This window comes from Aquarana catesbeiana, linkage group LG08 (assembly GCF_042186555.1).
Source record: "Aquarana catesbeiana isolate 2022-GZ linkage group LG08, ASM4218655v1, whole genome shotgun sequence".
Lineage (NCBI taxonomy): Eukaryota > Metazoa > Chordata > Amphibia > Anura > Ranidae > Aquarana > Aquarana catesbeiana.
Genome location: NC_133331.1, coordinates 140,575,797 through 140,603,564, shown reverse-complemented (window position 1 = coordinate 140,603,564; position 27,768 = coordinate 140,575,797). Strand labels below are relative to the sequence as shown.

Sequence of the window (27,768 nt, the reverse complement as noted above, 5' to 3'; positions counted from 1 at the left end):
CTCCTGGTGACAGCGGGCCGGGGGATCCTCTCCCCACACCTGCTGTTACAATTTAAAAAAAAAAAGTTATGTGAATGGGAGAACTACAAGTATCAACAGCCTTTGTGGCTGTCGGCTTATAGTTCTTAATGAACTACCGTGGCACTGTTGAGCGCTGTGGTAGTTCATTGATTCTTCCTGTCATTGTGTAACTGCTTGCCGGTACCAGCAGACAGATACACTGACAGTCTGCAAGAGCATGAGGTTGCACCCGTGATCTGCTGATGATGAGTGCAATGCTTTACAGGCTCCTAATAAAAAAAAAAAAAATCACTTTTTTTTTCCTGCAAAAAGATTTTACATTTATTTATTTTTTTTTACAAAGGTGAACTTATTCTTAATTCTTTTATTTATTAAATCTAAAACCACCTTAGATATGGTGGCTGCATTAGTTTCCTTTTTTAGGGCTTTTTTCCTCTATATTCCCACTAGTGATCTGGCTAGTAACACACCTTTGCTGTATTAGAGCGCTCTGGATAAATGAGCACAGGGGGCACATTTGAACAGCAGCATTGTCAGTCTGAAGAGGGGATAGTGTTAGGTATTAGCAGATTTAAAGTGGTATTAAACCCAAAAGAAAACCTTTATTATATTGCAGCTTACCAATTCTTAGATGTGATGGCTGTATTAGTTTCCTTTTTTTATGCTTTCTTTCTTGTATTTTCATCTGGTGATCCATCCAGTAAGTCTGTTATTTTTCAGAAGCACACACTCTTCCACAGAATGTATTAGTATACACGGAGGAGACAAAACATTTAACACTGACAGGGGTGAATAAAATGATCACTATTTTTTATTCATTTAAAACCTTCATCCCATAAGGGAAAATCTGTTTGCCTAACTGATTGTAAAGTGTGAGCTGGAGTTTGGCTTCAGTTAGTGTATTTAAATCTGCTAATACATTTAACACGCCACTCACCCCCAGACTGACAATGCTGTCTGCTGTGCCTCCTGTGCTCAGTTGTGTTTCTAATGCAGGAGTTGTGTTGTTGGCTTGATCATCAGGTGAGCAGAGGGAAAAAAGACAAAGAAAATAAAATAAAACTGATTCAGCCACCATATTTAATGATTGGTAAGCTGCAATATATTACTACTTTGGTTTTGGGTTTAATACCATTTTAAATACACTAACAAATTTAAGGTAAACTCCAGCTAACACTTTATAAGCAGTTTTCCTTTTGAGATAAAGAATTTACATAAATAAAACTGAGCATTGCAAGCATCCCTGCCAGTGTTGAATGGTTTGTCTCATCCCTGTAACTAATACATCTGCAAGTGTGCTTGTTCTTTTGAAAAACAACAGACTTGCTGACCAGATCACCAGAAAGCCTAAAAAGGCAAACTACTGCAGCCATCACATATAAGAATTGGTAAGCTGCAATATAATGTGTGCTTTTGGGTTTAATACCAAATTTAGGGTGTAACACGGTGCAAATGGGACTCCCTGCTCCAGACAGTGTGTTCAGGGGTAGTTCTTCCCTGCAGCAGCTATCACTTTTGAAACCAGTGTGGCAGTCTTGTTCTCAATGAAGCACGAGTGGGGTAATCACTGCATTGGTAATCCATTGATGACATGTTTTAAATCTCTCCCATTGAAAGCTCATACCTTGGTACAGACAGGGAGCTGGAAGAAGAGTCTGCAGTGACCAAGCATTGCACCCATAATGCTTTGCAGGCTGCTATGGAAAAAAAATAATACATGCACATTTTTTTCCCCTGCAAATATACAGTGTATATAATAAGTCAACACACCCCTGTAGACTTAAAATGTCAGGTTTCTGTGACGTAAAAAAATGAGACAAAGATAAATCATTTCAGAAATTTTTCCACCTTTTAATGTGACCTATAAACTGTACAACTCAGTTAAACAACAAACTGGAGTCTTTTAGGTGGAGAGAAGTAAAAATAAAATAATATGGTTGCATAAGTGTGCGCACCCTATAAAGGCTTCAGCCCCGGAAGGATTTACCCCCTTCCTGACCAGAACATTTTTTGCAATTCTGTACTGCGTCGCTTTAACTGACAATTAGGCGGTCGTGCGACATTGTACCCAAACAAAATTGACTTCCTTTTTTTTCCACAAATAGAGCTTTATTTTGGTGGTATTTGATCACCTCTGCGGTTTTTATTTTTTGCACTATAAACAAAAAAAAAAAAGCGACAATTTTGGAAAAAAAAGCAATATTTTTTACTTTTTGCTATAATAAATATCCCCAACAAAAATATAAAAAAAACACATTTCTTCCACAGTTTAGGCCGATATGTATTCTTCTACATATTTTTGGTAAAAAAAATCGCAATAAGTGTATATTGATTGGTTTGCGCAAAAGTTATAGTGTCTACAAAATAGGGGATAGATTTATGGCATTTTTTTTTTTTTACTAGTAATGGTGGCAATCTGCGATTTTTTTTTTTTTTATCGGGACTGCGACATTATGGTGGACACATCAGACACTTTTGACACTATTTTGGGACCATTGTCATTCATACAGCGATCAGAGCTACAAATAGCCACTGATTACTGTATAAATGACACAAGCAGGGAAGAGGTTAAACACCTGGGGGTGATCAAGGGGTTAAGTGTGTCCTAGGAAGTGATTCTAACTGTGGGGGGTGGGGGGGGGGGCTCACTACAACATGACAGAGATCACTGCTCCCGATGACAGGGAGCAGTAGATCCCTGTCATGTTGCTAGGCAGAACAGGGAAATGCCTTGTTTACATCTCCCGTTCTGCCTCTCCTCGCCACAATTGTGGCCCGCCGGCGAACATCAAGATTGCGGGACCTGCGGGCACGATCGCGCGCTGCCAGCGGCAAATTCAAGGGAAGGTACAGGTACGCCCATTTGCCTGCCTGTGCCATTCTGCCAACGTGTATGTGTGTGCGGCGGTCGGCAAGTGGTTAAACTAAAACGCCTTTTGATTTTATTACAGCACTCAGTCTTTTTGGTTATGAGTCTATCAACATGGCACATCTTGACTTGGCAATATTTGCCCACTCTTCTTTGCAAAAACACTCCAATCCAGATAGCAAGGATAACTTGCCACACATTTGTGGCAGTATTGAATTGTAAGTCTTGTGAACTTGCTGCACATCTTCCCTGGCAAATTGTACACTTGCAGAGCACTTGAAGCACAAGTTCTAGTTGACACTTTTCCAATTTGTAGCAAATTTGCGTGGCAAGTCTCTAGCAAGAGCAAAGTTGCAGTGGTAAGCAGGGGGGTACATAGAGCATCTGGCACCCGGGGCGGATCCTATATCTGCCACCCAACCAACCCCCCCCCCCCCCCCAACTTTAAAATGTAAAAACACCCCACTGTGCTCCCTGCATACCTCTGCACCTCTGGACCCCTTTACATTACACAGCCCCCCGCAGCTCTGGACCCTTTTACTGCACATTACACAGCACACACACACACACACACACACACACACACACACTGTCTCTGGATCCCTGCAAATTACACAGCCCCCCCCCCCCCCCCCCCCCCCAGCTCTGGTCCCCTGCACATTACACAGCCCCCTCCCAGCTCTGGTCCCCTGCATATTACACAGCCCCCCCCAGCTCTGGTCCCCTGCATATTACACATTCCCCCCCAGTTCTGGACCCCTGCACATTGCCCCTTCCTACTTTACTCAGGCATACATGCAGAGCTGGAGACACAGCAGCACAGAACAGAGGAACTGCTGGAATTAATTTTTCATATTAACAAGCTAATGATTGGCTATTGACCTAGCAACCCATAACCTGCTGATTAACTTGAAAAGTTAAGTCCAGCAGTTGCCATCCTCTCTTCAGCACTGCTCACTGTCTCTGTCCCCTGCTGTGCGGCACAGAGTGAATCCGGCAGCCCGCACTGGGTGTCAGTCACCCGGGTAAGGTCCGCACATGGGAGCCCCCACACCCTGTCACAGCTCACCTTTCCCTGCCCTGGATGTCACAGCAACGCTGCCTGTGCCTAGCGCCCCGCTGTCACAGCTTTGCTCGTGGGGGGGCGGAGGGCGCCCAGGTGACAACCCCCTCAATGTTTGGCACCCGCGGTGGACCACCCCCCTCCTGTTGGTAAACCACTGGTGGTTAGTCTGTGCTGTGTACAGTAAGGGATTAGATTAATAGCAGTGTGTTCACTATCACCAGATTGTGGGATTATAGATTTGTGCTGCTTGCTTCTTTTTTCTTGCCAATTAACTGGTGATCATAGGCATGCACAGGGGGTGTGCCTGGGCACACCCTAATCACCCCAAGTGCATTAGCATTATTGCTCTGTGTGCATCTCCCTCTGACCAGTTCTGCCATTCTTGACGTGCTCCTGTACTTCTTTCACTGTACCGGCTCTAACATAAGAGTGTGTGTGTGTGTGTGTGTGTATGTATATGTATGTATATATCCTACATAAATATCTATATCTATATATATATATATATATATATATATATATATATATATAGATATATCTATATATATATATATATATAGATATATATATATCTCACATATACACACACGTGTGTGATCTTTGGGGTGCGCGCTCTAATGCAATAAGCTACACACACCTATGCTGGTGTTTCACTGGTACTTAGGTGGTAGAAATCTTATTTAATCCCTTGATCTTCCATTAATATCTTTGGCACTAGTTTTTCTTGTCGTTTGTCCAAGTGTCTGTTTTTATCGGGTCTATTCTCTTATAAGTGAAGAGAGATGAATTGTCAGAAAAATTGCAAAATCTAAGCCAAAGTGGCTGAAGTAGAATACAAAAAAAAAAAAAAATCTCTCATTGAAATATTTTTAGTTCAGCTTTTTTGGCCTATATTTTACCATTTTCCTAAAAAATGTACCCCAGTTCACTGAATAGTACATTAAGACAAAACTGATCTTTATAAAAACATTTATTAAAATATTTGAATAAAATCAATACATAACACTGGATTACATCTTAGTTATTTTTTTATTAGGGTGAACATTTTAACAAAACATAAAAAAGAACATTTATAATATGAAAAAGAACATTCTCAAAAACATTAAAAATGATACAATAAAAAAAAAAAATTGCAGTAATATGCGATACTATGTGAAACAGTGATAAAGTGCACTAATTCAAGAAGCTAAACATGATTAATAAATGATTATCCCTAATTTAAAAAAAATACAATAATATGTGAAACAGTGATTAAAAGTGCTCGAATCAAAAGCAGGTATTCATCTGATTTTACATAAAAAAAAAATAAAATAAGTCCCAAATAATAAAGTGCATGTGCATCAAAAAGTGATGAGATGTGAAGATCACATGCTCAAAAAACAGTTCTTGAAAGTTGTGAAAACAATTGTTTCCACCATCCAGGCATCCACCAGGAGTGTGCCCTAGCAGTTCACCTTAAAGAAAGACCACAACAGGTCTAGTGGTGCTTTGGTATACAAATCCTTAATGCCAGTTCATGTTCCGCTCTCCTCTCCTCGCCTGCATCGAAATCCACAGCTGGTCTGATAAGGCTTTAATATATGGATCCTTTATGGAAAATCACATTCCACTCTCCTCTCCTAAAAGCGCCACTAGACCTGTTGTGGTCTAGCATAATAAACAAGGATAATTAAAACATTTCAAAATGTGCTCCACCAATGGGATATTAGGATTCGACTCCATCTCTGATCTCATGGATACCACTCACCTCTCTGGACACCACACCCCAGCACCAAATAAAGAAAAATCTTACACACGCAGCAGGGAGCCATGATGAAAATTCAGCCCCAGTGACCCCTGTGGTGGGATGATTATTACACAACATAACTGAACCAGAACTTGTAGCAGACTTGCAGAATGTTTGCAAAGAAAGTTGATCTGGAGTCACGCAATGCAGACTTGCTGCAATTGTGCAACAAACTTGTGAAGCTTGGCAAGTCTAGCAAGAGCTTAGCAAACTTGCAGCACAATTACTTGCTATCTGGGAAATCTGTCAGATGGTGAGGGCATCTCCTGTGCACAGCCCTCTTCACATCACCCCATTGATTTTCAATTGGATTCAGGTCTGGGGCTCTGGCTGGGCCATTCCAAAACTTTAATCTCATTCTGTTGAAGCCATTCCTTTGATTTGGATGTATGCTTTGGGTCGGTGTCATGCTGAAAGATGAAGTTCCTCTTCTTCATATTCAGCTTTCTAGCAGAAGCCTGAAGGTTTTGTACCAATATTGACTGGTATTTGGAACGGTTCACAATTCCCTCCTATCTTGACTAACCTCAAGGTTGTCTTCAGTCCAGGGCCATCCATTCTCCCCACATGAGTTTCAGCATTCCACCTCAATGAAGACATTGTCCTCCCATCCATATGCCCTGCTCCTAAACCTCCAAAGTAGTTTCTCTACATTGCCTGGATGTAGTCATAGCCACATTCCACCAGATCGGTGGGAATTTCATGGGCACCATTTTGGCAGCCTATGTACCCCAGATATGTAAGGCCGCCATCTGGGCATTCCGTTCATACTTTCCAAAGTTTTATCAGTTGGACATCTAATCTTGTGTGGATGCAGCTGTTGGCTACAAGATTATCCCAGTAGTTCTATGAGTTGGGGTCTTCTGACAATTGTTGTTTGGCTTTTTTGGACAGCTCTGTTTGTCTCATTGTTGCTCACTGTTCCTATTCATTGCTTGGGGCTGTCCCATGGTGTATGAGTACTCTGCCTTAGCCCTGTACTGTACGATTAGGATGAGAGGAATTTTGACTTACCTGCAAATTCATATCTTGGAGTACAGGACACCCTCCTTTCCATTCTTTGGTTTAATCTCCATTGCTTGCTAAATAACTTGGGGTACTGGGATAAGGTTATAGGGGTAGGCACTCAGAGGGTGTGTCCTCTAAAGCTCAGCCAGTGCTTCATCACCTGAAGGTACATGTCTATGACCCATGGTTTATGAAATCTCTACTTGTGTCCTGTACTGTACTCCAAAATATGCAATTTATTGGTAAGTCATAATTCGCCTTGTTACTCCTGGCTACACCATTTTTATATAAGTGTTTGAAAGTAATTTGTTTCATTGAATGTTGTACTGTATCTGAGCAGAGCCTAATTGCTTTTTGCTCCCTCAACATTTATTCAGTGAAAATGCTATTCTTGCTTTCAGAATTAAAAGTTCCCTAAAGCTGGCCATACATTTATATAATTTTCTTATTCAGTAACCTTTAGGTTTACCTTCAACTATATAGTGCAAGGGCCTGCCTGATTGCAGACAAATTGAAAGTGTTTAGATTGCACCTTATCATATATGGTTTTGGTAAATCTAAAGGAAAATTGTATGATGTATAGCTAGCCTAAATTGTCCTGTTTGTTTTTTCTTCCCCTCAGGTGTCTCTTTTTGCAGAGTTGTTCAATGAAATGCTCCAGAGAGACTTTGGGGTGCGGATATATAAAGAGCTTTTAACCCTCCCTGAAAAAGAAGATAAGCGAGACAAAAAAATTAAGAAGGAAGACCGGAGAGACAAGAAAGATGACAAGGATGACGATGAAGAACCAAAACTCAAACGCAGAAAATCTTCAGATGAAAAACTAAGATCAGAAGAAAGAGATGACCGAAAGGTTTGTGTTTTTACAGTTTGGATGTTCTACTAAAGGAAAGATGTCAGCATTACAGCAACATTTTCAGCCTGCCCATCATTTTCATGTAAAATGAATTGTGAACTGACTGCTATCACCACATGCACTGCAGATTGTGAAACAATTTACTGTACATACTTCATCACAGACATTGATCCACAATTACTAGTACTTTTTTAGGTTCTAGTGAACATATTCTGTAGAAGTGTAGCAACCAGACTATGTTTAAATGTCCCAATATGTATTGCTACTTTTGCATTTTGCATAAATCGTATACTCAAACTGTAGAGATCTGGATGACAGGTATAGCACTGGGTTGCCACAGTTTGCCAGTTGTGGCTTTTTTTTTTGTTCTGTTTATATGCAGACTCAAAGTTTCTATTATTGCAGAGGGATGACAGAAAGCGAGACGATTACAGAGATGATGAAGAAATAGATGACGACATCCAAGAGGATTATGAGCCTATTGGAGCAGAAGAAGATGACGGTGACTATGAAGGTGTGTATGACTGAGGAACTTAAATGCTGGTGCTGTACAGATTACTTATACATGCTCTTCACATGTTTAGATCTTGTAAGCAGTAGAAGCTTATTCTGCTAACAGTTTTTGCTTTAATATAATAACCAACAGGCCAGTAGTTGAAATTGGCATTCTCTTGCCCAATCCCAGACTTAAAGTTTCTCCGGGTTTTAAAGTGGTAGTAAACTCCGCTTTTGAAATTGTACTTACAGGCAAGCCTATAATAAGGCTTACCTGTAGGTTCAGTGGATCTCTCCTAAACGTGTTTAGGAGATATTCACACTGGATGTAACCGGTGACGTCACCAGCTCATGCTCTCATACCCATGCCATCCCTTCAGTGCTGTGGGCCATACCATGCGCATGCTCGGGAGTTGCGTCATTGCAGCTCATACATTCTCAGGATCAGAGCCGATGAACCCCAAAAGGAAGACCATGGGAAGATGTGAGCAGTGACAGCCCACCGCTGGAGGGCTTAGTTCTAAGGTAAGTATTTCATAATGTACTAGTATGCGATGCATATTATGCCATTGCCTTGCAGGGTTTTTTTTTTTTTTTTTTTAAGTGCGCAAGCCTATTTGTAGAACAAATCCCAATTCTTGTATTGCTGACATTCTTAACACAAACCTGTCCAACAGCAGCAGTATGCATCTAACAAACACAGTAGTATATTTTGTAGTGTCAAGTTCTCTTTAGGCTCGGTTTACACTATTGCCAATTGGATGTGGATTTCCCCACATCAAATTTGCATGTTAGGAGATTGTTGTCCGGCTCTCAATGTAGCTGGTTCACCCATCTCTGGAGCAAATTGCACAGGAGTCCTGTGTGTCTTCTGGTCCGTTTCATGTCCGAATTCAGCCAAAAACTCAGACCGAAATCGGACCAGAAATGGTGAACAGACACGCATCGGACCCATGCTGTGAGCTGCTCCGTACTGCAGTGTGAACCCAGCCCTAAACAAAACCTTGGCTGAGCAAAATACAAAGGCTGCCAATGGCGTGTACTGATCCAGTAGCTTCCGTACTTTTGTTTCTTGAGCCGGAGTAAGTATGCAGATAAGGAGCTTGATGCCAGTTGATTCTAGGACAGTACGTCAGAATTTACACCATTGCATCAGCATTGCTTCAAGGCATTTTCAGAAGGAGGTCAGCAGATTTCCTTAAATTTGTTTTAGCTTTTGTGGGAACAGAACCTACAGTATATTATCATTTAGCTCCTGCTCAGCTCAGTTGCCATTTTCACTAATGACCATGTGTTGTGAGGCTTCTTGAATAAATATCTTCATTTTATCTAGTATCTCTACCATATGACTGTACCATTGTGTATGCATAATGGATGTCGTTATGCAGATGTTCTTCAATGGAGCTAATTTCAGAGAATTGGAGCAATGAAAGTGTAAGCAAAACAAATCTGGCTCTTCCTCCTATGGACACAGCAGCTCCACATATTCTCTAGGTTTCATTGCTCTACTTAACACTGCTCAGCCTCTTTGCTCTAAGAAATAGCTTTAAGCAGAGCTCCACCCTAAAGAGTAAGCTCCGCTTATCTGCCTCCCCCCCCCCCCCACCCCCACCCTTCTGCTGCCACGTTTTGGCACCTTTTGGGGGGGTACCTGGTTTTGACAGGTACCCTCTCCCACTTGGCAAACTCAGCTGGAAGGTCACCCCCCTCCTCCTTTCCCTGCAGCCAGCCCATTCACAGAGCGCAGCAGGGTTTCCCTTAGTGAAGATGGTGGTGGCCATTTTCAGATTTTCAGTTGTACTGTGCTCAGCTCACTTAGAAGCATAGTTTTAGTAAAAAGTCCTTTGGTCCTCAATATTGTGTTTTTTATTTTAAATAAATAACATGAACCAGCACACCTTTTATCACAGACAGGGAAGACGATGATGATGACTCGAGCACGAAGGATAAACGTGAAGACAAGAGGGAAAACAGATACAGCAAGGAGTGCCTATCCAAAGACAAGGTATATTACTTATAAACTGTATTTCTCTACTAATTTATGTAGCACTAATGTATGTAGCACTTTATAACATTAGATTCTTGTATGTAGCACCTGATGTATTTAACATACTCCCCAAAAATCTGTATGTTGCCAAAAACCATTTAATTTATATACTTATTTTCAGTGTGCTGTCTAAAAATACACTCCTGTCAAAAGTGAAAGTCAATCATTCCAGCACACAAGGGGGGCACAGCCTTCCTGTTCAGTACTACTTTTATTTATCCAGGCATTGCTAGATTGTTCCAGTGTACCCCACTGTCACTAAACTGAGAGCCCCCCTTGTGCAGGGAAGCTGTGGCCAAACACATCCACTGCAGACTACTGAAAATCTTTCTCTCATGCAGAAAAAAGTCAGTAGTTTAAGGTTTGCCAATGCTCCTAATTAGATTCAGACCTGAAATAAAAATTTAAATGTGAATAATTTTACAGGAAGCAGAGAGTGTAAAAGTTACATAGATATAGTTGTTTAAGCCTACCAGTGAATATCCTTACTGACCAATATGGGGGCAAGATGTCAGAATTCCTTATCCACATACTAACTCCGGGTAAGTAACTTAAGTGGAACTACAGCCTGCGTTACTTCAACTCCAACGCTCCCCTAATGCCGCTGATGACTTCACCCAGTCTTTTGGGTTTGGCCATCCTAATTGGCCATCCTCAAATGATTTGCATCCCACACATGATGCTCAGGGTGGTTAAAGGATACCCAAACCTAAGAACAAAAATGTAATACATTGCAGCTTACTAGGCCTTAGATGTGACAGCTTTTCAAGCTTATCTTTTGTGAAATCCACAACTCCTCAATTTGTGTGAAGGTGTTTGTAGTCCAAATCAGGATGGCAGTCTAGAGTGACAATTCATAGATACAGTAAATTGAGTGAGCATTGTCATCCTAGGACAGCCACTACTGGTGAGCTGCACTATAGAAAACAATGTTTTTTGGGTCTAGAAACATGTTGAAGGCTAACTTCACCTTTTCATAAAAATGAGAAGGTGAACAAGTTCTCAGCAGCCGCCTCCTTATTGCAGTCTCTTCTGCAATAAAACTGTCCTGCTAGAATTTTGATTTTGAGTTTAATGTTTAACAGAGCAAAAGGTTTAGCAGGACAGCCAGGACACTAGCATTTTCAAGAGAGATCAGCAAAAGCAACCTTTATGATTCTCTTATGACAGGATGCATTTAATCTTTGCTTAATGTATCATCCCTCCAGGAAGTCACTGCCTTTCTACTTCTGAGTAAGCACCCCCCGGGACTTCAGTTTCTATAATTTAGTGCAACATCCATATCCTTTAAAAAGGAGAGCTCAGCAGATTTCCTCTTGATAAAGCTGGACATAGATGATTCAGTCAGGGGGCTGAAAGCAAAATACACTGATCACAGTCAACTTCTGTCAAACAGGAATGCCTCATATGGATTAAACAGAAAAATTCCAATCCATCTATGGACAGTCAGTTAAGTAAGCGCAAACTCAAAGCCCTATGACAAAGCTGATGTGGTCACTGGTAGATTAAAGCGAAACTTCACACAAAAGGGCAGATTTTGCTTTAAGTCCTCCTCCCCTGCCACATTTGCATGTCATTTTTTTTAGGGGTGGAAAGGGGTACTTAGTTTTGACAGGTACCCCCTTCCGCTTGGATCACCTCTCCCGTTCCCTCCCCGCAGTCTTCTGGGACACATTCACAAAGCACAGCAGTCAGCCGGCTGTGAAGCCACATAGCCGGCTACACAGTTAGGATGCCAGCGCCAGGAACCCGAGGGCTAGTGAAGAACTAACCCGGGTGAGGACGGCACTGGATCCCTGGACAGGTAAACGTCCTTTTATTAAAAGTCAGAAGCTACAGGATATATTTGTTACAGAGTGAACCTCCTCTTTAAAGAAGATCTAATAGCCCTAGATGGGCTTCTGTTTTTTGACTGAAATGTGATGAGTGTGATCCTCCTTCTATCTAGCCCTTGATGTCTTTTATTTATTATATCAACAGTGAGCTAGCAGGGTGCTTATATCTTTATTGATCACTATAATGCCTTGTTGTTCCAAACACCTGGCAGATATAGTTGTTTGCCAACTTCCAATATTTCATGCACATGTTGGCTTACTGCTTGGGGACTTCTGCTTCTCCATGTCTGGATCTTGCTAAAAACTGGTTTCATTTAATTTGAAATTAAAATATATATTTTTTTAAAACAGTATAGAGCCAATTCTGGCTCAGAATGTCTTATATATTTTCAAAATCAAAAAGTGTGTTTTTGCATTTCTAGATGAATTGAAAATTTCAATATGTGACTTTTTTCCAGGAGAAAGAAAAGAAACTGATGGTTACAGTAAACAAGGATCTTCTAATGGCGTTTGTATATTTTGATCAAAGTCATTGTGGCTATTTATTGGAGAAGGACTTAGAAGAAATTATTTATACCCTCGGATTGCATCTGTCAAGAGCACAGGTACTAAACCCTTCTGTTAGGTGTGTTCCCAATTTCTGCCTCTGGAAAGTGTTTGCTCACCTGTTGGAGATTTCTCCTTTTTGGGAAGCGAGGGCATTAGGTCTCCTGCTGGGTTTTTACTGCTACCCCAGACTGCAGAGGGCCGATTGTCCCCCACTTCTGACACAGCTTTGAGTGTTATTTCTCCAAACCATCTACAGGCAGGTAAATGATGCACCATTTTATGTCCTATTCTTTTGATTGCTTTTATTCAGTCCTTTGCTTGATCCTTATCACTGATCACCTGTCACAGTTGTGATGAGGAGAACTCTGCTTTATAGATGAGTTTAAGCGGAGCCTCACCCAGAAGGGGATGATCCGCCTTAAGGCCTCCACTTGGTTTTCGCCTAAGCGATCCAAATGGAAGTTCTTCTCCCCTCCTCCCTCCCCGCAGTCTTCTGGGACACATCATAGGTCCCAGAAGATTGCAGCACCATAAACAATGTGCAGCGATGCTCGTACATGTGCAGTGGGCACCCGGCTGTGAAGCCGCAAGCTATCACGGCCAAAAAACAGCTTGGGTGAGCATATCGCTGGATCCTGGGACAGATGAGTGTCTGTTTTTAAAAGTCTTTTTAGTAGACTTTTTTTTGTAGCTGATGACTTTTAAAAAACACAAATATGACTGGAGTTCCTCTTTAAGCTGTCCATAGATTGATCGAAATTCAGCTGGTTCAGGAAGGGCCGGCTGACTTTCAATCCATCTATGGGAAGTCTAGTTATACAGAAGCCAATCTCTCAATTGACTTCTGTACAACCACCCTGTAGGTTTTTTTTTTTTTCCTGATTACTGCCACCCGCTGTAGCTGATAACGCTGATCATTGTATTCTGCCAGGGGGGAATGCTCCCCCCTGGCAGATTACATTAGCACAGCGGGAGGATTCCCCCATCCACATTGAATGGGTGGATGGGGGAAATCTGCACTGTTTTTCGTTCAGCCTGCTGATAAAAAATGTATAATGTATACTGTATGCCTTACTGTTGTCACCAGTCCATTCTGCTTTCTGTGTAATGTAAAGGCTTACCAGATGCAGATTGAATAGTTTGTTTACGTAGATCCTCACACTACATAGTGGTTAGACAATCTGAAGGACACAGAACGATTCGATTTTAATGTTTGTGGCCACACTTGGGAATGAGGCTGTTTTGGCTTGGATGCAGCTTCATTCATTTGCAGATAGATTCTGCATTAGTGATTTACATGTGATCAGCTTTGAAGAGCTGTGGGCCTGCGATTACTTCCAATGGTGCTTCCTGCATGCAACTAATAGCAGGGAACCCCCCACAGGGTCTCCTACAGCTAATCGAAAACAGCATCATTGGCAAGTGCAAATAGGGCCTTAGATGGCTCTCACACCCATTGTTTGAAAACTCCACAGGAAGTTGTGCAGGTGTTCTATAAGTATATTGTATGGTGTGTTGGCAGCTTTTCAGAATCAATGTGCACTGTATTGTGTGTAATAGTTGTCAAAACATCAGGCCATACTTGTGTATTAGTAGGCAGCTGCATGTTCTTGTCTGTGGACCGGCCTGGGATCAAGGGGCTCTACAGGAATTGAGTTGAAGTCCTGCACAAGTACTTGTCTGCCCTTTGGCACTGGCACCAGGTTCATTTTTACCATCCTTGATTTATTTAACCAATTCATGATCTCAATAAAATTTTGTTGCAGGTGAAAAAACTGTTAAGCAAAGTTTTGCTGAAGGAATCCTTATGTTACCGGAAGTTTACAGATACTTGCACAGATGATGGGAGTCATGAAGAGACTGATATTTGTAATGAAGATATTCTAGGTATTCTGTGAACTGTTGTACCTTGGTGTTTGCCGTCCATTGCAGGTTAAAAAGCATGCCCTGCAGATTTCTTAGATTAAAGTATGATTAGATTTACGAATGTAAAGGCAATTTTTTTTTTTCTTTTTAGTCTAGGACAGAGTGGAGAGAGGTTAGAAAACTTGTCAGGTTTTTATATCTGCCTATGCCCCCGTTAGGGAGGTTAAACCTCTCTATTTGTCATTGTAACTGCTATCACTGAAAGTAAAAGAAAATCCCAGATCTTGGGTTGCCCCCAGAACAATAATAGCGGGGAAATCTTCCAATGGGGACAACCAGGGATTTCCGCTCACTGTGTGGGAGATAAAGCAGAACTTTACCCTTATTTATGAGTTCCCTCCTCCCTATCCGCCCCCTCCACTGCACAGCTATCTGTTTTGTTTGTGTTTTTTTGTTCTTTCTACTTTAGTTTATTTTTTCATGGAGACTGATTTCTTCCCGACCCCTCTTCTGTCATTCGCCCAGGCAAATTATGTCAGCGCTCCTTGCTGTCTCCCTCGAGAAATGTGATTTGGATATCCGGAGAGGCACCGGGAGCATCCATTCACTAAAGTAGGAGGGGGGGGGGGCGGGCCTAGCCACGCATCATTGGGAGGAGTGCCTGTGCCTCCTGATGACGTCCCAGAAGAAGATGGCATTGTGGGACCCGAGTGCTGGCTACAGAGGATTGCAGCAGGACAATGCTGGATCCACTGGGTGGGTGATTATCCTTCTTGTGCAGAACACCGCATCTGGTAGGCAAGGGAAGAAAAATTTTTTTTTTAGAGCGGCACAGTGGTGCAGTGGGTAGCACTCTCACCTAGCAGTAAGAAGGGTCGCTGGTTCAAATCCCGACCACGACACTACCTGCCTGGAGTTTGCATGTTCTCCCTGTGTCTGCGTGGGTTTCCTCCGGGTACTCTGGTTTCCTCCCACACTCCAAAGACATGCTGGTAGGTTAATTGGATCCTGTCTAAATTGGCCCTAGTATAGGTATGAATGTGAGATAGGGACCTTAGATTGTAAGCTCCTTGAGGGTATAGGGACTGATGTGAATGTATAATATATATATATATATATATATATATATATATATATATATATATATATATATATATATATATATATATATATATATATATATATATATGTATATATATATATGTAAAGTGCTGCGTAAATTGACGGCGCTATATAAGTACCTGAAATAAATAAATAAATAAATAGAGGGGTTGTGTAAAGTTCCACTTTTTTTTTTTAACAGAAATGTAAAGTTCCACTTTAAAGTGGTTGTAAGGGTTCAAGGTTTTTTATCTTCATGCATTCTATGCATGAAGGTAAAAAATCTTCTGTGTGCAGCAGCCCCCCCACATACTTACCCGAGCCTAACCCATGAAAGCCTCAGCTCTCCCTCCTCATTGGTTGAGACAGCAGTGGTAGCCATTGGCTCCTGCTACTGTCAGTCACAGCCAGTGAGAAGAGAGCATGGGCGAGGGCCAAGCCACGCTCCGTATGTGAATGGACACATGGAGCAGCGGCTCAGGAGCCACCATAGCAAGCTGCTTGCTATGGGCGCACTAGGCAGGAGGGAGGGGTCTGGAGCGCCGGTGAGGGACCCGAGAAGAGGAGGATCTGGGCTGCTCTGTGCAAAACCACTGCACAGAGTAGGTAAGTATAACATGTTTGTTATTTTTTACAAAAATCAACCTTTAATATCACTTTAATGTTAATCTCCCCAATGGGACACAGATGTCAAATCTGACAGGGTTTAAAATCCTCCCTTATTCTACCAAAATTGCAAAAAAAATTTTGCCTTTTTAGTTTTTAGTTTTACTTTAAATTGATTGACTTTCTCCAATTATTTCTTTACCAGGAAACAGATTGCTTTTGCCGTCCAAAATTGCACGATCTGGAGTGTCCTCTGTGGAAGAAAATGGTGGACTGATTGTGTACAACGGTGCGATGGTTGATGTGGGAAGTCTTCTGCAGAAGCTAGAAAAGAGTGAGAAGGCAAGAACAGAGCTGGAGCAGAGGCTTCAGGCTCTCCAGTCTAAAACAGGTATTCTATTTAAAAAAAAAAGGTGAAATCCCATCTTTGTATGTATGGCCTGTAATACATAGACTGGAAAAGGGAAACTGCAGTTTTAAACAATCTTATTTCAGGGTGTGCAGAATCCATGGTGATCTGTCACAAAGAGTGATGAGGCTGTGGTGGTAGCAGTCTTTTAATGACTCACTTTCCACAAAATAATTGTATCATCAAAGCTAAAGTTTTCACCATGTGTTATATATACAGTATGTACCACATAGAACAGCATAAGCGTATGTTTGGTATTTAATGAATTTACTTCCTAATTGGCCTAAAAACGATATACAATCAGTAGTTGTTCTGGCACCTTCCTACTACAGCTTGTTTTAGAGAATCTCAGCCCCATATGCTGCATCAGTACAAAAATGGTGATAACCAACAAGTCTGTTGGTGATGGTGTACACAAAACTGCCATCTGTAGCTATGGGATGGCGCTTTTTTTTTCTTTTTTTTTTTTTTTCGGTCCGTGCCAGTGGTCAGTTTTTCTAGGCAATGTGCCCTTGAAAAATATTTTCAGTCTCAAAGCATCCCAGTCTAGTGGCTAGTACACACGAGAAAATTTTATGGCCAGCTTTACTCTACCAGGATGCCACAGCACCCCTGATGACCTCGGGTGGCACTCCAGTTGTGGTCAAAGACCACAAAAAAAAGTTGGTGGGGTTTTAACCTAGTTTCTTTTTCTTTAATGGGGACAATAAATGAGTGATATGGAAAACTGAGGGACAGTCTCCAAAAGGTACAGAAAGAACCTGACTAAGTGAATTTCAAGCAAGAATTTTTTTTTTTTTTTAATGTAGTGGAGGAGGCAGTAAGTTAGGGTATGTATGTATGTAGCTCTTTCTCTCACCATTTCAGTTCAGCTCTGGACAACCAAAAACGTCACATCTGTTCCCAAGGTGCTGTGTTTGTGCAAAGCTTTCTTTTACCCTCAGACACTTGGTTTTATAGGCTTCTCAATGCATTTTGTGGATGACTCATTTGTTAGTCTGTGTGGATCACTGCTGTATTTTGTTTGCCGCAGAGGTAGATGAAAAGACCATCTCTCAGCTAGAAGCTTCTAATAAAAGTTTATCTGGGGAGCTGAAAGAAACAAAGAGTGACCTCAGTCATTCACGGGAAAGCCTGAAATCCCTGGAAGACACAAACTGCCAATATGAGGACCAGCTGACTAAAACCATTCGAGAGCTTTCTGCAACCATGGAGGGGATCCAAACTGTTCTCAGCAGAGTAAGTTTGTGGATACAGTGCACGGAATCTTCCCTCCAGTGGGATTTTGCTAAATAAAGTGAACATGACTGTATAGTTAGTCTGGTCACTTGTATCAAATTGCCGATACAAAGTAAATTAATGCTCCGAGCCACTACTGATGTACAATAGGTGTTTGATTTTTGCACAGCACAACGTAGATCCTTGTAATGCTGCTGACTCGGTTAAATTGATGATAGGCAACTCCTATCCTCATATTGATTAGTGGTTCCAAATTATTAATAACTACTGCAGTAGGGAACAGACACAAATGATACGCTCCGCATCTTTCCAAATAACTGTTCCCTACTGTAGTAGTTATTAATAATTTGGAACCACTAATCAATATGAAGATAGGAGTTGCCTATCATCAATTTAACCGAGTCAGCATGGCGAGCCAGCCAGGAGGGGATTCCAGGTGACCCTGAGTATCTGAAACGAGGAGCTTGAGACAATCCAGGAATTTCTGATAATCAGCCGGCTGAGGTAAGCCTTTTGCTTACATTTGAGTTATCAGACTTCCTTGATCGGTAAGGCATTTTCGGGACAAAGGGTACCTATTTTACTCCCCTTAATCGAACTGTATTGATTAGTGGTTATATGTTATGTTGTCCCTGTCTATTGTCCATCGGAGTGTTATAGATAAGAAAGGGTAGAATAGTGCTGTTCACAGGTATATGTAGTACATCTGCTAGATAAAGTAGTTTAGAGGCAAGAGGGTATAGGCACATGTAGAGAAGACTGGCCAGTCATTATGGGCATTGAATTAAGTAAGGGAATGAAGGGTAAGAGACCCTCAAAAATGCCCAGCGCAAGAGGAGCGCTATATATGAACCGAAGGTGCGGTTCCGCCTATACTGAGCCCCTAGATTAATGGTTAAAGTGCACAGGGATCCACAATGGGTAACTGCGTTACCAAGGTCCACAGGGACTAAGAATCAGAGTAAACAGCTAGAGAAACAGCTATGTGAGCAGGATGGATCAAGGGTGACATTAGCACTAGACAGAAAGGGACATTTTCATGTTAAGTTGTGGGATGAATTTGGGGTCAGGCACTACAACTAGTAAAGTCAGAAACAGAGAAATGAGAATTAAAACAGAATACTTTATATGTTGTCAGAGAGGGAAGATGGGATGAGCACTCTGGCTGCCCATCTGATCATAGAAGCTAGATATAAAAGATATCTGAACAAAATAAGGAAAGCAGAATTTAGGCAGGGAAATATTATTGAGAGTTAAAAGAAAGTGAGAGAATGATATGCATGTGTTGTGTACAAATGGGAAAAATGTAAGCGATTTAAGAGAGATATTGGTGTATGTGTGTGCGAATGCTGAGACCTTTAGTTCTATTGCTTGTGTGTGTCAGGTACGCAGATGTGACCCCCTCCTTTGTGCTCTCCTGAAAGACTGTGGTCAGTGATAAGCTGGAAGGACACCATGCCAATTCCAGTTTTTTAGACAAAACATTTATAACAAAATGTGCCGGGTTAACGAATCTAATGGTAAACAATGTGATCACAATTATTTTGAATCTGTTTTCCAGACATGGTAAAATGAAGGTTACATTAAACCGTGTATTGCACAAATTGAATATCCTTTGATAGTGGAAACCGTGCATTTATAAAAGGGAAATTAAAGTAAAATTAAGTAATAATGAGTATTCATTTCTAATATGAGTTTAACAATTTTATTAATAATATAGATATATTGAAACTGGTTTAGACAACCTTTGGTTGGAAATGAAATTCAGGTTATTGGGGAAATTTGTAAAAATGGGGATTAGTTTAGATTAAGATAACATTTTTTTTTTTAATTTTACATTTATACAATAAGCCCTTATTGAGAGAAAAAAGATTAAGATGAGGTTGTTATTTGCAATACAGCTGCCATAATATTTAACAAAGCCAAGATGGATGGGATACATAAGAAGTTTTTCTACAAAAATGACATTTTAAGGTTTTTGATAATAACTTGATGTGCGGTCCATGATGTGAGAGTAATAATAAATACAATTTAAATATAACAGACCCATCACATCAAGTCCACACAACCTGTTAGGATAGATGCCACGTGCAGCCAGTTGTTTTTTATACTTTCTGGTCCATCATACAGATTGTTGGTCCTTTTGTTTTTATTTATTTTTATTTTTGAAATCCAAAGCAGAATGTGTGGATTGTGAAATGATGTGCCCCTTTTCCTTGTAAGTGCAGTGGTATAAGCAGAAGAATAAGTCTTTGAAACATGAGACTGGAGTTCTTACACAAACAGCGTGATAGAAAACAAGCCATTGTAATATATTTATGCAAGCTGGACCCAGTAATGAAGGGTTCACCCCGATATATCAGAGCTGCAGCTTTTATGCAAAGGTGCTATTAGACAAAGTTAGATATTGTTTTGGTCAAACATTTAATTTTTAACAGTCCGACATTCTGTGCAGCAAAAATACAGCTAACTAAATGTTTGTCTAATGAAAGGTTTAAAATATGAGTTTATTTATGTACAAATCTACCAATGAAAAATGTGTACATTTGAATCCAGCCACCTTATTGCCTCTATTGGAGGAGGCTGGAGACAAAGGAAGTCACATGTGTTAAATTGATGACGTAGGAATCAGCTGCTGTGAGCCCCGTGCAGGACACACTCCCTGAAGACCCAGATGTTAAATTTTTTTGTAGATTTGAGGATGCAGTTTATCACCCAGAAGGATACTCTGTATTCAAAGTCATTGGATCCTTTTTCCCCAGCTCAAGAAGCAGAGCTCCATGTTTTAGAAAAGCCTGTGAGCTATAAAAAGAGTATATATTTATATAGATAGTCGAGATATAGAGAGCTTTTGGTTCCATTTGAAGGGCCAGAAGTTTGTTTTTACTTCGGCAGGTAAACCAATAAAGCATGCCAAGTTAATTTGATTGGCTGTTTTCAGCCTTCCAGGTTCTTGTTGAGGTAGCCATATTAACTTTCACACATGGAAGCAGACCAGGTGACTAAGGATGCTGCATTACAGCCCCGAACACTTGATGGGTCTGTGCAACTCACAGATTCCACCCTAGTTCTGGCCCAGTATAGCTGGGATTAATAATTCAACTTTAAGGACCCCAGAACAAGAAGTGGTCCACAGGGGGAAAGTTCTTATGAAACAGGACTTTGGAAAAGGTGATCATTTAGGTCTGCCAGCCACTCTTTTCCCTCCAGCTTGATACATGGACCGTGTCATCAGTCACAAGCAGTTATGGCTGCCTTAGTAAATGAGCGTGGGATAGAGCCAGGGTTCTCCACAGTTGTTTTTATAACATACCACTTCTTGTTTTACCTGTTACCAAAGGTGTTACCAAAAGCTGAACATCCCTTCCAGAGATTACAAAAAGATATATCCAGATACCCAAGTTAGGATCTTACAAGTATGCATTTTGTCTGTATGGACATGTTTTTTGGATGTCCAGTGGCAAATGCTATTGCAAAGGCCACAGTAAAAGGTGTTATCAGAAGTAGTTTGTAAAGATAGAGTGCAGAAAGTACAGAGAGTAACAGAGGAAATCATTTTTATAGGAGAGTCCTTACTAGAAGTTTTGAGGTTTTATTTTTACACCCCCTACTGTCTACAATGTAGCGAACAAAGTAGAGTAAGAAACTAGAAAACGTCTAGTAAGGACTCTCCTATAAAAATGACACTTATCCTCATATTGATTAGTGGTTCCAAATTAATATTAACTACTGCAGTAGGGAACAGACACAAAAGATACGATCAGCATCTTTCAAATAACTGTTCTGCTTTATTATGACGCAATTGAAGGTTTTATGCACATGATTACGTAGGTATCACATTAACATTACAATTGTACGTTTATGGTAACAAGGGGCGTTACATAGGCAGGCTAATTCTAATCAGAACTCAAAAGAATGTAAACATGTACTGAAAACATTATTAGTGCCGTGTGCACAGTGAGGGCAGTGTGCAATACATACAAAATAGAATACAATTATATACAGAACCTACACATTTCCATTACACTGCATGCACACGCTCGGAATTTCTGTCAAAAAAAGTGTAATGGGAGCTTTTGGTTGGATATTACAACCGTGTGCATGCTTCATCCAACTTTTTCTGTCTGAATTTCCGCCAGCAAAAGATTGAGATCTGGTTCTGTATTTTTCCGACTGAAAAAGTTCTTGACGGAAATTCAGTTCGTCTGTATGCAATTCCGACGCGCAAAAACCATGCATGCTCGGAAACAATTTGATGCATGCTCGAAAGCATTGAACTTCATTTTCTCGGCTCGTCGTAATGTTGTACGTCACAGCGTTCTTGACGGTCGAAAGTTCAGAGAACTTTTGCGCGACCATGTGTATGCAAGGCAAGCTTGAGTGGAATTCCGTCAGAAAAACCATCCAAGATTTTTTTGACGGAAATTCCGCTCGTGTGTATGGGGCATTAGCATTGTATTGGTCAGTGGAAGTTCTCATAGGGGGCAGTTGAATGGTGGGGGAACTATGCTGAGTGGGTGGGGCTTCACTCCCAAGTCTGACAAAATTGAACATCAAGAAATCCGATACACCGGAATAGATTGAATTGAATGGTTTTTGCCCTTATAATAGTTTAGTCAGCTAAGTGGTGGTGTAGTGGGCTTACATAAGGCTTACCTGCCACACTTTGTGCTTTTATTATGAGTATGGAATGTGTTTTGGCCTGCTTCCTGTTGAAACACCAGTCCAGTGCTTACTGGCATACTTACTTGAAGTATTTCTATAGCTCTAAGCGTGCACAGTATGATGCCAGCATGGGCAGCTATTAGAGGAAGTGTGTCCTATAATACGGGAGCTGCCATCACCAACCTGTCCTTTTGTTACCTGGCTGTTATGGTGAGCCAAATGCTTTCTGAGTAACTGACCCAGAACAAGTATGCAAATCATGGACTTTTCTGACTCTACTAGCTGCACGATCGGTCCAGACCAGTGATTCAAAGTATGGAGCACAGAGACTGTTGAGTAACTGGTATTTTCAGAAGGAAGTTGGCAATAGGCAACTTCTTAATTTCTCTCTGCCTGCATTGGCAGGTAATTTAATTTTATATGAAAATCTGTACAGAGAGATATCGGCTGCCAATTCTGACTTCATCTTTTGGAAATGATCAATGTCTGGCTTTCATAACCCCACCTCTTTAATACTTTGAGTCAGAGAGTGTCTCCTCCCATTAGGCCCTCTGTTGTATTTAAAGCACAACTAGGGTTAAAATGTTTTGTTTTTCCCCCTGCACTGCATGGGATGACTGCTCATTTTGTCTAGGGGGTGAACACAAAGCCTATACTCATCTGATCATCCAGAAATTGGCGATTCCCCCGCGTCCAGTGGTGGTCTGTTCCTCGCGTCTTCACGTCTGGAGTCAGTCTATAATAGGCATGATGACGTCAGGTACATTCCACCGTACTAGACCCATGGTGCTGGAAAGATCAGAGGATTAGGTGAGTTTTTCTTGGCTCTCCACTCTCCTAGATAAAAATGAGGAAAAAAAAATTGCCCGAGTTCAGCTTTAAACTTAAGACCCACTTCACTAGACAAGCATCTCCTCCCACTGTTGTACATGAACCAAATATTAACTTTACTAGATGACAAGTTTCCTTCAACTATGTCCCTGCCGTACCAACACCAAATACCCCCTTCAGTTGCCGAGCATCTTCTCCAACTTTACATTATCTTGTACACCAACCATCTTTAATTTGTTCACAGAATCCCCTGGCATCTGAAGATCAGAAGTCAAAAGAGAATGGATCCAGTTTTTGATGCAACTTTCACTTTGTTTTGGAAAAAAAAAATACCATGCTAAGTAATTTAATGCAATTTATGATTTTCCAGTGTGAAGAGAGATGGGATGTAGTTTTGCTTAATATTTAATGGAGGAGAACTGTAAATAGTCTTATGAATGAGTGAGATGCGTTGTGGTGATTTGCCTGTAATTAACAGCAGAATATACATTTTTGAAATAAGTTTAGGATAACATAAATGTTAGCAATTGAACTAGATTATATAATAAATACAATCTATATATATATATTTTCTTTTGCTATCCCTCTTTTTTATGTATATATTAAATAACTGAAAGGTCTTAATTATTTTTATCTGGTCTTTTAGTATGTATTTCCATTTGTTGTGAGGAAATAATAGCTACACAACCTAGATTGACAGTACTCAGCAATAAAACTCTAGCCAAATCATGTCAGCTAATGCATTGGAATTACTTGTATTAATAACTTGCATTGTCTGTTTAATTTCTTCCCCTGTGTATAAATAAATGCAAGCAGTATTCAACTATTATTGTACAATAAAAGGCCAGTCTAAATTAATAAAATGCCTCATGACAAATTATCTTTCTGCTTTTTTGTGCCAGTTGTTTGTGTCTGCCCCAAATTTTAGAGAGTAATTGAATTCTGGGTCAAACCTTACTGTATCTGAGCACCACAAACTGAAATGCTAATTAATTGTAATATTCAAAGAAAACCCATCTATCCATGTCTTCACTTTGACCCCCCCAGCATTTCTTGCAGCAATGAACTTGAGTAAGGACAGATGATTCATGGAGCATTTACTTCCTGGCATCTACCTGCCCTTAGCTCAGGCAGGAGAGTGAAGCCATGAAGACTTTCAAGAAAAACAAAGTTTAAAGTAAGAATATAATATACCTTCTTATCTATTTAATAAGACCAGCAGCATAAGGATTAAAAATAGTTGAATGAATGTTTATGTTTAGTTCAACTTTAACCACTTCAATACAGGGCACTTAAACACCTTCCCGCCCAGACCAATTTTCAGCTTTCAGTACTCTCACACTTTGAATGACAATTACTCTGTCATGCTATACTGTATCCAAACAACATTTTTATCATTTTTTTCTCACAATTAGAGCTTTCTTTTGGTGGTATTTAATCACCTCTGGGTTTTTTCTTTTTTGTGATATAAGCGAAAAAAGAGCGAAAATTTTGAAAAAAAACCCACTTTTTTTTTTAGCTTCTATTGTAAAATTTTGCAAATAAGTCATTTTTCTTCATAAATTTGGGCCAAAATTTATACGGCTACATATCTTTGGTAAAAATTACCCAAATTAGTGGATATTATTTAGTCTGTGTGAAAGTTAGAGTCTACAAGTTAGGGTGAAAATCACTGAAAATAGTAGTTAGTTTCTTGAGACACTAACAATCAAGGAAAGTACAAATACCCCCCAAATGACCCCTTTTTGGAAAGTAGACATTCCAAGGTATTTAGTAAGAGGCATGGTGAGTTTTTTGAAGTTGTAATTTTTTCCCACAATTCTTGGGAAAGAATACTACTACTCCTGAGTATGGCGATATGTGTGAGACTTTTACACAGCCTGGCCACATACAGAGGCCTAACATCCAAGTAGCACCTCTAGGCATTCTAGGAGCAAAATTACACATATAATTTTATGACGAGCTATCTCCCTTTTGAAGGCCCTGGAGCACCAGGACAATGGAAACGCCCACAAAATGACCCCATTTTGGAAAGCAAACACCCCAACGTATAATCTATGAGGCATAATGAGTCTTTTGAACTGTTCATTTTTTTCCAGAAGTTTTCGGAAAACGTGGGGAAAAAATGAAAACGCTTTTTTTTTTTTTTTTTACACAAAGTTTCCATTTATAAGATATTTCGAACACATAGCATGTACATAGCAAAAATGACACCCCAAAATACATTCTACTACTCCTCCTGAGTATGGCAATACCACATGTGTGAGACTTTTACACAGCCTGGCCACATACAGAGGCCCAATATCCAAATAGCACCTCCAGTCGTTCTAGGAGCATAAATTACACATATAATTGCATGACTACCGATCATATTTTTGAAGGCCCTTCATATTTCTAATACATAACATGTACATACCAAATAACAAACGATTATCTGTGGTTTTAGTAGTTTAGTGGTCCACAGAGGAGAGCATCAGTCCAGGCAGCAGGCAGGGATGTGGTCAGCGACAGCAAAAGCAATCGTCCAGGCAGCAATACTGTCCATAGTTAGTTCAGGCAGAGATACTGTCAGCACAGCCAAAACATTGGTCCACGTAGCAGGCAGAGATGTCCAGGCAAAAATACTGTCTATAGTCAGTAGAGGCAGCAGGCCGAGATATGGTCAACACAGCCAAAGTATTGGTCCAGGCAGCAGAAATAAACAGTCCATAAAGTCCTGGGTCATTACAGGCAGCGATATGGTCAGCACAGCCAAAGTATTGGTCCAGGCAGCAGGAAGGACCATCAAGCTTAGGGCCAGGGGGACAGGGGTAGAGGCTTCTCCCACCCAAATCTCTGAAGCCTCCGGGCAACCAGACCCTGTTCTGGGAACACAGAAAACCAAAAACTGATTTTCTCTACTCAGAACGTTATTCTGAAGCCCCTCACATATGTGAGACCCCTGTGTACTGAAGTAGAAGGGCAAAAGATCAGTCCAAGTGGCAGGCAAAAACATGGTCGATTTAACAGGCCGAGGTCGGTGCACGTGGAAGTCAGAAAGGTGGTTAAAACGGCAGGCAAAGGCATCGTCGGTAAACAGGCTGAGGTCGGTGCACATGGAAGTCAAACGTGGTTAAAATGGCAGGCAAAGGCATCGTCGGTAAACAGGCTGAGGTCGGTGCACATGGACGTCAAACGTGGTTAAAATGGCAGGCAAAGGCATCGTCGGTAAATAGGCTGAAGGTCGGTGTACATGGAAGTCAAACGTGGTTAAAACGGCAGGCAAAGACATTGTCGGTAAACAGGCCAGGGTCAGTTAACATGGAAGGTAGAAACATGGTGGCAGGCAAATGATGCACACAGGTAATTGAAATGGGGAAATGGCAGTCTGTTACCAATAAGGGGAACTAATATCTGATGGATGTGTGATAATTTTTGAAGCAATCATCGATACACAGGCCAGGTTGGGAGGGACATTGGGGACAATAAAAACTTGTATCTCTTCTAGCTCCTCCACTTGAGCATACACGACATCTCTTTTGGCGTCTTCTTCCGGATTCTGTGGGGGGAATGTTATAGGGAAAATGTTGCTCATGAAGTCGACTTACACTCTCAGAGCGAATGCTTCCTGGGGCGGGTCCTTGCTGGTAAATAAGGGCAGTGACAATGTTTTCAAAGTATTTGAGGTAGGTGATGGGTTGGTTTTCGGGTGATTTTTTGATAGCAGACAAATGAATTGAACATGGCCATATGAAACCGATGAAATGCAACTTTTTTATACCAATATTTGGACTTGTGGGTTGACAAATATGGTTGCAGCATCTGATCATTTAAATCCACCCCCCCCATATACAGATTGTAGTCATGGACACATTCAGGCTTTACTACGGGGCCACGTCTTCTCTGAACCTCCACCAAGGTGTCATTGTGAATGGTAGTCATCATGTGAACATCCTTCTTGTCCCGCCACTTCGTGGCCAACACCTCCTCATTCCTCATGAATGCGGCTTCCCCTTTTGTAGCCGTTTTGCTAGTAAATTCTGTGGGAAACCCTTACTATTTTTTCGGTGTCAAGGTGTCATTGTGAGTGGTAGTCATCATGTGAACATCCTTCTTGTCCCGCCACTTCGAGGCCAACACCTCCTCATTCCTCATGAATGCGGCTTCCCCTTTTGTAGCCGTTTTGCTAGTAAATTCTGTGGGAAACCCTTACTATTTTTTCGGAAGGTACCACAGGCAAGCGTTTTTTCACAATATAGGTGACGGAAAAGGGGCAGGCTGCTGTAGTAATTATCTACATATAAGTGGTAACCTTTTTTGAACAGGGGGTATGCAAGGTCCCACACAATTTTACCACTGGTTCCTATGTATGTGGGGCACTCACGGGGCTGGAGCTGGGAGTCTTTTCCCTCATAAATGCGAAATGAGTACACGTAACCAGTGGCTCGCTCACATAATTTGTTCAATTTCACTCCGTACCTGGCTCTCTTACTTGGGATATACTGTTTGATATTCAGCCGGCCAGTAAAGTGGATAAGGG

General features: G+C 41.0%; 1 protein-coding gene across 5 annotated transcripts in view; it reads left to right on the top strand.

Annotated features, from left to right (window-relative positions):
- Positions 1-24,129, top strand: part of CCAR1 (cell division cycle and apoptosis regulator 1) — a 108,896-nt gene extending 84,767 nt beyond the window's left edge. For all 5 annotated transcript variants that reach the window (XM_073596478.1, XM_073596480.1, XM_073596479.1 and 2 more), the window contains 8 exons: positions 7,373-7,603; positions 8,012-8,120; positions 10,012-10,106; positions 12,442-12,588; positions 14,299-14,419; positions 16,311-16,496; positions 17,548-17,753; positions 23,494-24,129. In XM_073596478.1, the coding sequence (XP_073452579.1) occupies positions 7,373-7,603; positions 8,012-8,120; positions 10,012-10,106; positions 12,442-12,588; positions 14,299-14,419; positions 16,311-16,496; positions 17,548-17,753; positions 23,494-23,547 (1,149 nt within the window). In that variant the 3' untranslated portion in view covers positions 23,548-24,129. The remainder of the gene's footprint in view (positions 1-7,372; positions 7,604-8,011; positions 8,121-10,011; positions 10,107-12,441; positions 12,589-14,298; positions 14,420-16,310; positions 16,497-17,547; positions 17,754-23,493) is intronic.
- The last annotated feature ends 3,639 nt before the right edge of the window (positions 24,130-27,768 follow it).